The following is a 16,790-nucleotide window of genomic DNA, read 5'->3' on the forward strand; positions in this document are numbered from 1 at the left end:
AGGAAGTATTTTTGAAAAGTTAGCACATCAGCTTGTTAATATTGGCCCTTCACTAAAGAAAGAAACCACTAGGTTTTTCTTTGTCAAGGAAAGTAGACTTTGGAAATTTTCTAGAGAACATCTTTTGCTAGTTAATTCTGACCACTAACTGTTGAGGGTATTTTAGTATGAAATAAATAGCTAATACAGTGTACCTAGAGTTTGTACCATGGGATTAAATAAAAAATTAGATCTCAGTGAAAACATTTGAATATTTGTCTAATAAAAGACAGTTAGGAGTATTATTAAGAAGGGTATTAGAGGTTAAAGGGGCGTGAAGAAAGATATAATAGAACATTATGTTACTGTTGACTGCCAACAGAATGACATACCTGCAAATGTAAGTCACCAGAAATGGTAAGTCTTGGGGAGGGGGAACAGTTTGAGAAATATTGCAATTCAGTAATTTTATACTGACTTTATGTAGTAAGACTTGATATGTAGACTTGTGTATGAGTGGCATTTTATAGTCTGTTTTTTAACTCTGGAAAAACGAGTCTAGTAAAAGCACTTTTATAAAGTTAATTTCTCTAAATGATTTTATTTCTTTGGAATGCTTTCCATTTTTTTCATTATTTTTATATCTAAATACCCTTCTAATTAAGTATTTAAAGTTCAGATAAATCCAGAATTCTGTTTTGAAAGTTTCTTTGCTATTTTGAACATTCTGAAGGTGGAAGTTGGCTTATGTTGTAATGAATATAATTGATATAAAATAGTAAGTTTAATATTTCAGTCATAAAGCACCTAAGAAATCTCATGGTGAGGTTGATGGTTTTAATAAGATAACTTTATTCTTCTTGAGAAAAAAAAATGCTGGATTGAAAATACCATGAAAGGGATTCTTGATTTTAGATATAAAATGCTTAATTTTTCCTTAGATTACATTGAGAAGTTTCCTTAACTACTGTTTGTTCTAGAAACTGGAACAACTCAATCAATATCCAGATTTTAACAACTACCTGATTTTTGTTCTTACAAAATTAAAATCTGAAGGTAAGTAAGGATTATATTGATAAAACTACTTGGAAAAGTCTTAAAGACCTATTAAAATAGGCTGAGAGTTAGTTTAATTTAAAGATTCTGCATTTTGTAGTAACCACTACTTTACATATGTGGAATGAGTAGAGACTTGAGTCTAAGTATTTAGATGCTTAATAAGCATTAGGTTGTTAATTGGGTGTTTTATAATAAATTCCCTCATGTTTTGTGACTGAAAAGAATGTTTCAAAGTCTGCTTTGGTGTTTTGCTTGAATTCTTATTCATAAATGTCATAAAGGTTGATTTAATACACAGATTGAATACTAATTAACTAAGTTTATGTGGGTACAGAAAAAAAATTGAAAGTTCATATAACCAAAATGTAAATTAAATTAGTCGTGTCACCCAGAGAGAATTATTACTATTCTTGATTAATGAATTCTACAGTCTTCTATGGCTATATACACTTTAAAATTTAACTATAATAGGGATCATTCTTTTCATAAACTTTTGTGGTGGTTTTTTTTTTTTTTAACTTCTAACAGTACACTGAACAGTGTAATGAAATTTTTTCATTAACTGTTCTTCTGCAATAGTCTTAAATTATTTATATGCCACTTCAAAGCCTGAAAATTAGTTTTATTTATTTATTTTTAAACTAGTTTTATTTTTTAAATGATGTGGTTATTTGATTGTTTATAGTACAGGTCATGTGTCCCAGTAGATTTTATTCCTTTCACAAATATTGTTGAGCACCACTTCATTTCCAGGCTCAGGGGCAATAGAAGTAAGCAAAATACGAATCTCTGCTCTCATGGAACTTACACTTTAGTGAGAGGTGTTCTTCATATAGTTATTTGATTATTGAAGATTCCCTTCCTGAAACATTGTCAGATTCACAGAAGGCACTCAAATACTATGGAGTAACTGGCCTCTAAATGTAAACATCATACGCTGTTCAGTGATTAGTGTTTCAGAAGCCACAGAGCAATTAGTTAAAAAGGAAAAAAGAACCAAGGGCACTTGGAGTTGGGAAGCAAGTCTTAGTGACACTGCTTCACCTGTCTGGCTTTTCTCAGCTATATAATGCCTGTGTTAGACTACCAAGCTGTTTGTAAGGGTTCATCTCCAAAGCTCTAGGCAGTTAACGGCCTTAATGTGTGGTAAAATCTCACTGATTTTTTTTTTTTAAAGATTTTATTTATTTATTTGACACAGGGAGATCACAAGTAGACAGAGAGGCAGGCAGAGAGCCCGATGCGGGACTCGATCCCAGGACCCCGAGATCATGACCTGAGCCGAAGGCAGCGGCTCAACCCACTGAGCCACCCAGGCGCCCTACTCGTTTATTTTACATAGAGCCACTGGCATGAGTGGAAGGAGGGGCTAAGGGAGAGGGCCGGGGAGGATCCTTAGGCATACTTCCTTCCTGCTGACCACCCAGGCTTAATTCCAGGACCTGGAGATGATGACCTAAGCCTAAATCAAGTGTTGGCCACTCGACTGAGTGAGCCACTGAGGCACCCCTCATTGATCTTATGTTTATTAAGATTTTGATAATTTATAGAGTACAGTGATTTGTTTTTAATTAATTTAAATATTCTGGTTAACTTGAGCGATTTTAATTTGTGATTGAGGGATGTAGTGGAAACTAAAACTTTTCCTAAATCTAGGTTTTAAGAAACTAGAAATTCCTTCAGCATATATCTAAATTCAGCAATTAATACTCTTAGTTTTTTAAATATACTTAATACTTATTTCTTAATATAGAAATTTTATTTTTCCTACACAATAATTAATAATCAAATTAGTGTTACTCTTTTTTTTAAGAAGTTTAGTATTTAGTAAATGAATTTTTCTAAAATTGTTGTACTTGAAAATTTTTAAACTTATCTTCACCAAGCCATCTACTCTGTCATGTTGTGTGCATACCCTAAATTCCAAATATTAGAGATTGTTAGAATCTTATGCTCTTTCTTGAAGTTTTGGGAATGTAAGAATAAGTATTTTTAAAAAGAACCACAGAATTCAAAAAGCAAGAGAGTATGGGTGACTACCTTCATTTCATTAGTCACCATTTCTCAAAGGACAGAGGAGCTTAACATCTGTGTAACATAATATTCTTGCGTCTTATTTAGAATGCAAGTTTACTATGTCTGGTTTTTTATTTTAAACAAAACTGGCATTGGGGTCATCCTATTAGTGAAGGAACATAAATAACATCTTTAAATGGAAATGCTTACTTAGTAATCTGTCTACCATCCTCTTGTGAATTTGTTTACACTGAACTATGGAGTAAAATTTTAGGTCTGGAAGAGACTTAAGAGATAAGCTTATCTAACAGCAAATTGAGGGCCAACAAAGTAAAGCCTTGACTTTTTTTTTTTTTTTAATAAATGGTTGATTGGTGGCTCTTTGGATTTAGGACAGGACATGTTTTACCTTAAGTAAATATTTTATTTTATTTTTTTTTAAGTAAATATTTTAATATAAAATACTTTTTAATTTTAAACCATTTCTGCTTTGTATTGTGACTTACCAAAACTCTTCATCTTACAGCATTTATTGTAAAAAACAGTAATGACTTTCTTATAAACAAATACATGCCGTTTAAGATAAAATTATATGACTGAATTACTAAGGACTAATTTAGACAAAAGGATTATTGCTTGAAGAAGTTAAAATCTGGCTATTCATTTATTTTATGGCAGTTTTAAACTTGCAAGAGAATTTAGAACTGTTTGTTTTGTTTTTACGTTATTCATTGGAATGGGTTGTAATTGAAACCAGAAAGAAGTTTTTAAATGGTGACATAAAAGGTTTCAGAGTGTATTGCTGTGATGACCTGAATGGGGTTTTATGGGCAGAGAAACTTTGCTATCCTTTTGCCTGTCCGGTGTACATCACCCTGGAATATATCAGTGCTGGTCAGACTATGGGAGCATACTGCAAACTAGAACAAGCTCAGTATTCAATTTTTTAAATAGCGTTTGTAAAACAGTAGTGCTGTAATAGCATATTCTGTTCCCCACACCAGCTCTTCATGTCTTCCAGTCTTTTAAGGAGGGTGATATTACAGCATTCATTGAAGTCTAGGCTTGAGCCAGGCTCCTGAGATTCATATTTTGGCTTCCCCACTTAATAGCCTTGTGTGACTTTGGCAAAGCCCTCAGTTCATTTATGCATTGGGGATAATAACTCCTTTCTCATGAGGTTGTCAGGATTAAAAGCACACTGTTTGAAATGCACTTAGCAGTGTTAGTACCTAATAAGCTTCAAAAAATATTAACTATTACTAATACTGGTGGTGATGCCTATTGGTAAAGTATCAGTTACATTCTGTATTAAATTTCTTCTTAAAAATTTGTTGACACGTATCTATGGACTAAACTTTCTTATGTAAATTCTATTTTTAACTTCTGAAAATTTTAAAACTGTTCTACCCCCCCCCTTTTTTTTTAGCTCAGAGTCAAGTGAAAAACATGATATAAATGAACATCAGTTATTTGTGTGTGAAGGTGATCCCATGTATTCTTTGTCCACTTAATTTTTTAATAGGATATTTGTAGTCACTAATACTTCCAGATCTGTAATTTGATGTTTGTATCAGGTCCAATAAAGCTTGAGTACAGTGGCCATATATAAACTAAATTAACTCTTAAAACCAAGTCAGTGGTTCTCAACCAGGTGCAGATTGCCCTCTTCCCCACCCCCCATTGCAATCCATTCCACTTCTCCAACAATCCAGACATTATCTAGAAACATTTTTGTTGTTATACCTTGGGAAGGTGATACTGGCATCTCTGGCCAGTAATACTGCTAAACATAGGATGCACAGGACAACACCCAGCAAAGAATTATCTGACCCAAGATGTCAATAATGCCAAGGTTGAGAAACTCTGAACTATAAAGCATGGAGCTAATCTATTCTGATAATCATTTATGATACTTTTTTTTTCCTTTTTCCTGGTTATAGCAAAATTACTGGAATGTTGCAATCAATTTTTGAATATAAGTATTTTAAAAGTTACTGTTCTTCCATATTTTGAAATGAAAACTACTTTAAAAGTCAATAATGCTGTTTTATTACAGATGAACCCACAAGATCATTGAGTGGTCTCATTTTAAAGAATAACGTGAAAGCGCATTTTCAGAACTTCCCAAATGGTGTGACAGACTTTATTAAGAGTGAATGTTTAAACAATATTGGTGACTCCTCTCCTTTGATTAGAGCCACTGTAGGTAAGTTACATTGTTACATAGTTTTGCTTGTCTGGTTTGTAACTGGATTGTTTTTTGAGATGGTAGACTATTCTCATAGGAACTTTTGTCATCCATTTCATGTTGAATTGTGAGGAGAGAGGGGGGTTTTCATTGCCACTTTCAAATGCTTTGGAAATGCTTTCAAATGCATTATTATAGTAAAAGCCCCTAATTAGTGATATCAGAGTCACTGGTAGTTGCTTAATCAAAGTTCATCAAGTGGGACATAAACAAATACTAATTTAGGACTATGGCCTTTTTTTTTTAGTTCCTTACTATCTGACTTCTGTGTATAATAAACATGGGATATAATTTCATTGCACTTTCTTTACGTGGAAAGAAAGTTCCGTAAAACAACTTAAGAATAGGACATTAGGTTTTGCTATTTTCTATCCTTGTTTTTAATAATTGCCTTGTCTGTATTTGATTACAGCAATTTTTGAGTCTTTTCAGAGTTTTCAACTTAATTCAAAGAACTGTCAGTTTATGTAATACCAAATTAAAATGTTTAATTATAATAGCTGGTATAAATAGGTTTGGGAGTAAACACAACTGACCGTCGGTGATAGTTGGTGGATAGCATTCCTGGACGCAGAAATAGGCAGGAGGACTTAAAAGAGTGGCCTACTAAAGGGCAGCATTCAGTATGCCATGGGACTTAAAGCAGCTGCATTTCACAAAGATCTGGAAAGCTTCCGTTAATCTGGCAGGTTGGTTGAATGGAAGTCAGTTAAGAACGTCCATAATGATTAAATCATTTTCATTGAATGTTCTTTACTTTTGTATTTTTTGTCTCGTGGTGGGTTTGAAAAGTACTCAATACATCTTTTACTTAAAAAACAAAGGCTCTGTGACTTCTCCCAAAATATGCAAGTCTTAAATATTGCCATTATTAACACTGATTTTAAATGGGATGGATGGAGGGCATTTGTGATTTGAGAAAAGGGAATTCCTGGTTTATTCTGATGGACTCTCTTATACCTTCCTAATGTTCTGCCCTCCTTTTAACAGTAGTAAAAAAGAATGGTGAGTATATGCCAAAATTGTTTCTCCTGTTAAAGAATATGTGGTTGGTTTGTAATTTTATTATTTTGGTGACTATCCTTTATGTGTGTTTATATAATATGGGGAAAAGATTTTTGGGGGAGTAGATGAAACTATATGGGCCAGTTAAATTTGAATTTGTTGGTCTATCAACATTCTCTAATGTTCTTCTAGCAGAAGGTAATGCATGTCAGCAGTCTGTTAGTGCCAAGTTGTAGCTTGGCATTTAATTTTTGTTACTGGTTGGTTTGTTTGTTTTTTTAAGACATGCTTAGTTTTCTTTAGGCAGATCCAGAGTGTGCTTTTACACTTTATTCTTAAAAATTTTAACTTTCAGAAAGAAAAATTGGCAAGAAGGAGCAGCTCTGCCCTTGGCCTTGATGCTTTTTGATCTTGCTAGAAGACTGTTTTAAAGGTTTTGTCTTAAAAATGCTACCAATCCATTGACTCTTACCATATAATTTTTGGGGGGGATTGGGGGTTTTTTTTGTCTGTTTTTAGTGCAGAGTACATATTGGCTAACAACGTTGGGCTTTTTAGTGCCACTGGGAGCAATCTTCTCAAAACTAACTGTGGGAAATTCAAAGACAATTTATACACAGAAACAAGAAGAATGCACTGTTTAGTAATTGATTATTTACTGTATGCCGGGCAGGCATTTTGTTTGCGTTGTCTCACTGTGAGTTCTCAAAATAGCAAGAGAACACTTTTTCTTTTTTCTCACTTTTACAAATTAGTATTTTGAAGTTTAGAGTGCAAGTAATTTGCCTACTGTCAGAGTTTATACAAATCTTAATTATGGTACTAAAAGGTCTATAATCATCAAATGAAGTATATTATCTTACTCATGTTAAATTTGCTAAGGCAGAGAAAAACAAGGATGATGCCAGTGATTCATCCTTGATCCTATAAGTGGGAACTGGTGGAGGACTGTGTGGGTCTTTCCACACCAGAAGGGTTGTTGCACACAGGATTGTTAGCCATTGATGGTTCATCTACTTTCATTTTCCCTACCTTGGTCCTTGGCTGTGATCCGTCCTAGCTTAGAGAGTTGATTTTCCCTTTATGCATTTTTGTTAAAAACTACTAGATTCAGATACTCATCACCCAGTGATAAGCACTGCTAATGTTTTGGTATATTTTCTTTCTACTATTTTGTGTGCAATTTCTATAAAGGAGGAACACGTTTGACCCTTAGAACAGTGCAGGTTTGAACTGCGTGGGTCCACTTACATGTGGAATTGGTTTTTCTGTAGATACAATAAATGTATTTGTATTGTGATTTTTAATAACATTTCTCTAGCTTATTTTATTGTAAAAACCATATAAAATACATGTATACAAAATTTGTTAACCAGCTATGTTATCATTGAGGCTTTCAGTTAACAGTCGGCTGTTAAGTTTTGAGGAGTCCGAAGTTACGTGTTGATTTTCGACTGGAGGGTAGTACCCCTAACCCGGCCACATTGTCCAGGGGTCACCTATAATGAGTGGAACTGTTCTTGTTATTGTTGGAAAAGAGCGAGGCGTATAGTTTTTTTGTATAGATAATTGTTAAAAGTACAAAAGAAGGTAAATGAAGTGTTGGAAAACAAGATTAGAAACCTCTAATTTATGCTGTGGTTTTTCTACAGATGTGTTGGGGTGAAAAGAGGTCCTGGGCTGATGTGGGCCATTTAAATGAGCGTGTGTGCATGCGTGCATTTGTGTGGCAGTATATGACATAATGCAGTCAGATTCCCTAATGGTATGTGTTTCCTTTCAAGGTATTTTGATTACAACTATAGCCTCCAAGGGAGAATTGCAGAATTGGCCTGACCTCCTACCAAAACTCTGTAGCCTGTTGGATTCTGAAGATTACAACACTTGTGAGGTAAAGAAACATGCTTCTTAGATTTTCTTCTCTATTTTTCTTGTCATGTTGTGTATTTGCAACCTTTGGAAAAAATACTTGCTCTGAAACATACAACATCAAAAACTTGAAAGCTTCAAGTTACCTCTTATTTTACATTAGTGACCATTTATCTTATTTTCTATAATGACTGTTAAGTTATGAAGCCTCTTTACTATAATTGCTATAAGGACGTATAATCAGTCAATCCATTAATGTGCTATTTTTTGAAGATAGGCTTAAATTTACCAACCTTGATCACTTTCAGCCTTCTCTAAATTGTTTCTGTGCCTCTTACTTTATGACATGGCTGAAGTATATGTAATCTAGCTTTAATCATGTAAAGATTATAATCTCCTATTTGCCACTGATAAGTAGCAACCTTTGCGTATGGGAAAGGAAGTCTATGGATTTCTCACTATTTATGAGTACTTTTAAATATCTCTTTCATTACCAGGCCTCTAGTTTGTGTAAAAATCTGTTTTGAATGGAAACCATTTTGGGTATTTTGCTTCTTCTAAAGAAATAACCTAACAAAAAATTTCAAGTGGTCTTTTGATTTGGCAGTTTGTTGCCAGATCTGAAAGAAGGAAAGGAGGGACTGGAAAGAGAGGGAGTAAGCAAAGGGGTCTCTAAAGTTCCACTTCTCCCCCCCCCTCCCCCCCCTCCAGGAAAAAAAAACTTTACTTTCTCATATATACATTTTCCATTAAGTAATACACTAAGATGGAGCACCTGGGTGGCTCAGAGGGTTAAGCCTCTGCCTTCAGCTCAGGTCATGATCTCAGGGTCCTGGGATCAAGCCCCATATCAGGCTCTTTGCTCAGTGGAGAGCCTGCTTCCCCCCTCTCTCTCTGCCTGCCTCTCTCCTTACTTGTGATCTCTCTGTGTCAAATTAAAAAAAAAAAAAAAAATACACTAAGATTACAGAGAAACTAAAATAATAATGTTCAACCATCGAGTAAGAGTTGATTAAAATTTAAATTGTGCTTTGGTATAGTGATAGTAACATAAAGGAGATGAGAATTTTTAAAAACAATCACTTACCAAGAATAAAAACTTAAAACTGCAGTAATCATGAAATTATGGAGCTTCTACATAAGTCACATTTTTTTTTTTTTTTTTTTAAGATTTTATTTATCTATTTGACAGAGAGAAATCACAAGTAGATGGAGAGGCAGGCAGAGAGAAAGAGAGGGAAGCAGGCTCCCTGTGGAGCAGAGAGCCCGATGCGGGACTCGATCCCAGGACCCTGAGATCATGACCTGAGCCGAAGGCAGCGGCTTAACCCACTGAGCCACCCAGGCGCCCCCATAAGTCACATTTTAAAAAGAAAGTATTCTTCAGTTAACTGTACCATGAAAATAAGCACCAGGTTTCTCCTCCTGGTGGAATTATAAGCAGTAAATTAGATGTTTGAGGTAATTAGTAGGTTGCATATTGTGTATAGGAGCTCTAGGTTGGCCCCTTTAGTTTAAAAATGGTTATAGGGAAATAGTTGCTAATTCGAATTTTCTGTCCTTTTAACTGATTTTGTCACCATTACCCAGTGAATGGTTTACATATTAAGTAATTTTTAAATGATGTTAACTTCTAAAATTCACCAGAATATTTTGGGAGAAATTAGCTTTTTTACTCTAGTTTCTGAATATCCTCTAATTGTAAGTCATTCAATGCTAACATAAAATACTCCATTATATTTGAACTGAGATTTTAGATAACTTAGTGGTATAGTGATTTCTGTCTTAAAATTGATGACTAAATTTATGGATTTTATGAGGCAGTATTTGATGGGGACTGAGAACATTAATTCATACACATTCATCAGTATTCTTCAGTTTGCTTTTAAAATGCCTTCATTTTTAGTTCTAATGATATAAATGTCTTTCACAGGGAGCATTTGGCGCCCTTCAGAAGATCTGTGAAGATTCTGCTGAGATTTTAGATAGTGATGTGTTGGACCGTCCTCTCAACATCATGATCCCCAAATTTTTACAGTTCTTCAAGCACAGTAGTCCAAAAATCAGGTACTTGTGTAGCCAGTATTAAATTAACTCACCCTCCAATATAACATCTGGATTATTTAGTAATTATAGATTAAGAGTTTTACATCTAATTAAAAACATTTGGAGCGTGAAGGTGGAAGGATTTTTTAGAACACTCGGCAATCAGTAGGCCTAGTTGGGCAGAAGTTAACCTTGGGCTGCTCTCTTGTCCTGTATATATCCCTAGTGTGCTCTATTGTCCTGTATATATCCCTAGTTTTTCAAACGGTGCCTAGCATATAGTTGTTGCACGATTATATTTAAATATTAAGTTAACCTTTGACTGACTTATCATCTGTTATCCTGTCAAGCTATAATTATCAAGGTGCTTTCACACTGTTTAAGTGTGTAAGACTCTTGTCTGTAACTACACCAGAAGTTCCCACAAACTGCTGCACTTTTTTTCCCCCTTGTTTTCAATTAATGTGTTTTAATCTAACTTGTCTTTCGGTTATTGATACTGTGGAAGTCATTGCTCTTCTGATTGGTAGTTGCTTTGTTTTTTGTTGTTTCTAATTGTCAGTGCTTCGTGTTTTTATGTAGAATGACCAAAAAACATATTGCCATTTAAAGTAGAAGTTATGAGGGTTCCTAGATGTGGTTGTTTAAGGATATCCATCCAACAGCATGCACTTTACTGCATATGCTGTGATTGTTCATTTAGATGTCCTTTGGAGCTTACCCCCAAGATCCCAAGCTGTATTCAAAGGATTTTGGTTTGAACAGTATGACCAGAGGGCAATCAGGCATCTTTCTCTCGCTTAAATTCTGTATTTAGTTCTTTTTCTTTTACCTCGATTTAATTTTAGTTATTTTTTATCTTAAATGGTACTTACTGCAGTGTTGTTCTCAGAGAGATACATGCTCATTTATGGTAGTGCCATGCAAATAAGTAGTAACATGCCCCAAATAAGATGTTACTCTTCCCGAAATAATTAACTAGATAGAGTTCATGTTCCCTAGGAAGTTGTCTATTAATCTTTAAAGTAAGGTGATGAAAGAAAGTGTGGTAATTTGCCTACTTTACTTCTAAGAAAGAAACTCACTTTTTTGTGACCAGGTCTTAGCAACCAAAAGAATAACAGAAAAATCCAAGTAACATATTCCTGGCAATTGTTCACTATTGCTGGACTCACAAGTTTTTTGTAATTTAATACATTTTTGTAGCTGGTCAGTTGTTTAAACTTAACTCGGTAGAGTTCATTACTACAGAAATGTTTTTGTTCAGTGAATGTTCTTTATTACCCATTTGAGAATCTGTTCTCCATACCCATAAACACTTTTTTTCCATTTTCATGTATACTTGGGTAAATGTATCTGCTGTATGTTTTAGCAGTACACTGAACTCCACCTTTATAGGATTTTATTCTGTATTATTACTTATTATCTTGTTTATACAGCTTAACTGGTATTTTGTATGTACTCATAAAAATGTTTTTTCCATCTCAATAACGGTTGAACTTTGAGAATATAGAATGAGGCAAAGGAATGTAGATTTATCCATCACATGACTAAGCAATTGAAAAATTAGAACCATTTTATTTTTTAAACCCTACCAGAGGTACACAAAGATGGGTTATGATTTTTGCGTCATGATGTTCTCATCATGGCCCACTTCCATTTTGTCTTTAGTTACTTATTAGGTATTTTTAATAATCACTACCACCTAGAACAAAAGCTAAGATCTTGATGACAACAACCCACATCTCATCCCAACTTTTTCCTTCCCTTGCATTTTTAAAAAATATATATATATTTTTTTAAGATTTTATTTATTTATCAGAGAGAGCACAAGCAGGGGGAGAGCAGCAGGCAGAGGGAGAAGCAGGCTCCCCACTGAGCAAGGAGCCCGATGCTGGACTTGATCCCAGGGCCTTAGGATCCTGACCTGAGCTGAAGGCAAGATGCTTAACTGAGCCACACAGGCGTCCCTAAAAAATAAATGTATTGCATATATATGTAAAATGCATGTCTTTGTGTGTTTGTCTTTGTTTTTAACTTCATAGAAAGTATTTAATGAATTTAATCTTTGGTGGCTTTTTAAATTTAATATTATATTACTAAAGTTTCATCCATATTTTGTCATTGTAGCTCACTTGTTTTGACTACTGTATACTACTTGGCATGGTGATTGAACAATTTATTCATGTTATCCGCCCCCACTCCCCCCCCTTGCAGCTTTTGGGTGGCTTCCGCATATTTGCTGTTGTGGATAGTACTGCTGAAAACATTTATTTCTTGTCTCCGTTTGTGTATTTGTAAGAGTTTCTCTAGGAAGACATAAAACCTTTGGGGAGGAATTTCTGGGACAAAAGACAAGTAACAAGGAAAGAACACCAGAGTTTTCCAGGGTGGTTGCATCAATTTATACTCTTCTATTAACAAAGCGCAAGATTCTCTGGGTGCACAGCATTTAGTATTGTGATGTATTTTAATTTTCACCAGTCAGATATAAAATTGTGTTTCATTATGAATTTGATGGTTTACTTCTCTGTCATTAATCATGTTGAACATCTTGTCATAGGTTTATTGTCTGTTTGTAGTACCTTTTTCTTTTTTTTTTTTTTTTTTTTCAAAGATTTTATTTATTTATTTGACAGAGAGAAATCACAAGTAGATGGAGAGGCAGGCAGAGAGAGAGAGAGAGAGAGAGAGAGAGAGAAGCAGGCTCCCCGCCGAGCAGAGAGCCCGATGCGGGACTCGATCCAGGACTCTGAGATCATGACCTGAGCCGAAGGCAGCGGCTCAACCCACTGAGCCACCCAGGCGCCCCTGTAGTACCTTTTTCTTTTGTCTTTTTCTCTTGGGTTATCAGAAAAGGCAGACAGAACAGACAAATAATTTCATGATGAATACTGTGGAAAATAATAGAATAAGGGATTAGACAGTGATTCATAGGTATTGTATATAGAAGGTTTTCTATAAAGGTTAACGTTTGTGCAGAGACCCTGAAAAAAGTTAAAGTAGCCAGTCTTTGGAAGGTCAAGGAGAAGGACGTATAAGACAGGTAACACCAAGTATAAAGGTCCTGGAGTTAGGGATAAGCCTTTTACAGTGACAAAAGAAGAAAACTTTGTAGCACAGTAGAAATGAAATTAGGAGAGTAGGAGTAACCACAGCATAATGGAAAGTCTAGGCCAAGCCAATAGTCAGCAACCTATGACCCATGGGGCCAAATTCAGCCCATAACCTGAGCTAAGAATGATTTTATATTTTAAAAGGTTGTGCTTGGGGACGCCTGGGTGGCTCAGCTGGTTAAGTGGCTGCCTTCGGCTCAGGTCATGATCCCAGCGTCCTGGGATCGAGTCCCGCATCGGGCTCCTTGCTCAGCCGGGAGCCTGCTTCTCCCTCTCTCCCTCTGCCTACCACTCTGTCTGCTTGTGCTCACTCTCGCTCCTCTCTCTCTCTCTCTGACAAATAAATAAATAAAATCTTAAAAACAAACAAACACTGACATTTTAAAAAAAAAAAAAAAAGGTTGTGCTTGGGGGATGGGGATGAAGCTGCCACGGAGGTCTTCTAATATTTACCATTCTTTTGTAGGAAAGTAGATTGTGTATTTTTGGAGTAATCTGAACAAGGGTGTAATGTGATGTTATTTATGTGTGTCTAAAAGGTTGTGGGGGCTTGTAGTAGCAGGCCATCCTTGTAGTATTTTTGTTGGAAAATTAAAAGAAGAAAGGGTCCGGGAATGGTGTCATCATTTTTCCTTATCACTTAAATTGACAAGATTGTGTCCCACTTATATTTACCATTTGATCTTTTGTAGGAAAAGTTAGATGATGTGGTTTTGGAGCAACCTGAACAAGGGTGTAATGTGACGATTTTATTCATGTATGTGTAAAAGGTTGTAGTATAGTCTGTAAAGGATGTCAGGAAACCAGTTGGAGCCTGTTGGAGTAATCTCGGTAGTTCGGACTAAGGAAGAAGTGATTGGCTTAGGGGTGTGTTTTTAAAGGTAGTGCCATTAGGAATTGTTGTGGACTTGAATTGGCTACATCTGAACACAAAACCTATAGACTTTAATCATTTTTAGTTTTAAAAGGAATAAATAGCCATGATTTTAAAATCTGTAGGTATATAAAACAATTTTCCAGTATGCCTCCATCCACCGTCCCACCCTTCAGGGGTATCTACTATTAAAAACGTGGACATACCCTTTCTGACACTTAACATTTTGAAAGAAGTATTAATGTAATACTCTGGAACCTGTGTTTTTCACCTAATATATCATTCATTTTCTGTGTTAAATATTCAAAGAAATTTAACTCATTCTTTTCAGGGTGTGTATCTGTATATACATATATATGTATGTACAAACATGTTTATGGCTATACATACATCATAATTTATGGAGGAAAAGTTAAGTTCTTGTCAGTCTTCTGTAAATAGAAAAAATCTGTAGTGAGCATTGTTAAAATTTAAGTTTTGTTTCTAGGTCTCATGCTGTTGCATGTGTCAATCAGTTTATCATCAGTAGGACTCAAGCTCTGATGTTGCACATTGATTCTTTTATTGAGGTAAGATTTGTCTCCCCTCCCCCCCTTTTGCTTTTGGGAAAGTTAGAAAATGTTAAATTTTTTCTGATGGTATTAAAATTGGATACAGTGTAGACTTTGTGATTTTTGTTAACTAAAAATAAAAGAATTCTCTATTAAACTGATTTTTTTAACTTACGGTACAAGCATTGATTATGGTTTGTAGGTGCTTAATATCTTAGCTAGAAATTTTTTATTTGAATGTACTATTCAAATTCCAGATGTAAATTGAGTGTCCCAGTTCATTTGCTGTATTTGAAACATGAAACATTGGTGAGTCTGAGTAATCTTAAACTTGTTCTTTATTAAGAATCTGAAGGCACAGACTAATAAAAGGTTGGTGCTTCATTTTCCATTGGTTTCCATTGTAGAATTGGAGGTGTCGGGAAAAATTTGACTCGTGAATCTCTGTAAGCATTTAAAGGCCCTTTTACATTTTTGATAAAAGCAGAAGGTCAAGCATCATTTTCTGGCCATGAACTCAAAGCAATAGAATTGTTTTTCAGAATTACTACCACTTGATAACAGCAGGTGTGAACAAGTTAAAGTTCTTTAAGCACTTCACTTTGCTTTTCATTAAATGAAAGCTGTCTTTTCCTCTCCAGCTTTTTTTTTTTTTAAGATGTATGTATTTATTTTTAGAGAGCAACCCTGGGCTGGGGAGAGGGAGAGAAAGAATCTCTAGCAGACTATCCACTGAGTGCAGAGCCCAGTGTGGGGCTTGATCTTATACCCATGAGATGATGACCCGAGCCAAAATCAGGTGTGGGACACTTAACTGAGCCACCCACGCATGCATGCGCCACCCACTCCCCTCCCACCCTGGTTATGCTTAAAAATTTTAGGGGCCATCCTGCTAGTATTTTTGTTGGGCAATTAAAAGAAAGAAGAGGGGAATGTTTTCATCATTTTTCCTCATCACTTAAATTGACAAGCTTCTTTCTGAGCATTTCTCACCAGTAGACTATGAATAGTAGGATCCTCTAGCCATTTAAAAGTTGAAACTAAAACACGAGTCTTCAGTGGATATTTACTGAGTCATACTATAAATGAGGCACTGTGTTTGGTGCTAGGGTTACATAAATTTTCTACCTTCAGTCTACCTTGAGGTAGAGGGCAGAGGATAATACTAAAAGTCTGGAGTAAGACTGCCTGGGTTCAAGCAAAGCTCAGGTCCACAGCTGCTAACCTTGGCCACATTATTTAACTGATATTTTCAGTTTCAACATCTGTAAAATGAGGGCAATAATAGATCTACCTTGTTGGATTGTTATAAAGACATTTGCTGTAACTAAATTGGAACAGTGCCTGCTACAAAGAAGCTGGTCTACATGTTAGCTACAGCTATTATTATTCTTAGAAGTAGTAATTGTAATAATATTTCCTCTTAGTGTTTCACAGCTTAAAAAAGGAATAGGAATAAATAGCCCAACATTTTATACAGAAATGTAATTCAGAATAAAAGAAATAAAATTTCTCTCTGAAAACAAAAATTCCACAGGACCATACTCAGCAAGTGGAGCAAGCATGTTTCTCAACATTTTAAAGTATTTCCCAGTGGTGTTAAATACCATGTGAACACTTTGTTGCTCCTTGATAATCCTGTAAGATTCAGCCAGTTCTCCATCCAAAAGGAGTAAAACCTCCATAGGAGGTGCCTGACACATAGTAGACCCTCAAAAAGTGTTGGCTAAATTAGTAAGTGGAGGGGCGCCTGGGTGGCTCAGTGGGTTGGGCCTCTGCCTATGTCTCGGGTCATGATCCCAGGGTGCTGGGATCGAGCCTGCTCGGCAGGGAGCCTGCTTCCTCCTCTCTCTCTCTGCCTTTCTCTCTGCCTACTTGTGGTCTCTGTCCAATAAATGAATAAAATCTTTTTTAAAAATTAATTAATTAATAAGTGGATCATTTGTTTCTTTAATTATCATTGTTTTCATTGGGGGTGGATGTTTGCTGAGTGTGACAATAATGAATGAAAATGTATTGGTTAT

The 16,790-nt window shown here is 35.3% G+C and overlaps 1 protein-coding gene across 3 annotated transcripts in view; it reads left to right on the top strand.

The window, feature by feature from the left end:
• Positions 1 to 16,790, top strand: part of TNPO1 (transportin 1) — a 95,296-nt gene that overhangs the window by 43,053 nt on the left and 35,453 nt on the right. For 2 of the 3 annotated variants that reach the window (XM_059418042.1, XM_059418043.1), the window contains exons 3-7: positions 960 to 1,035; positions 5,114 to 5,263; positions 8,095 to 8,201; positions 10,113 to 10,246; positions 14,703 to 14,784. In XM_059418042.1, the coding sequence (XP_059274025.1) occupies positions 960 to 1,035; positions 5,114 to 5,263; positions 8,095 to 8,201; positions 10,113 to 10,246; positions 14,703 to 14,784 (549 nt within the window). Of the gene's footprint in view, positions 1 to 959; positions 1,036 to 5,113; positions 5,264 to 8,094; positions 8,202 to 10,112; positions 10,269 to 14,702; positions 14,785 to 16,790 lie in introns of those variants that run through there. The other variant, XM_059418044.1, reaches the window with a different exon arrangement.

This window comes from Mustela nigripes, chromosome 12 (genome assembly GCF_022355385.1).
Source record: "Mustela nigripes isolate SB6536 chromosome 12, MUSNIG.SB6536, whole genome shotgun sequence".
Lineage (NCBI taxonomy): Eukaryota > Metazoa > Chordata > Mammalia > Carnivora > Mustelidae > Mustela > Mustela nigripes.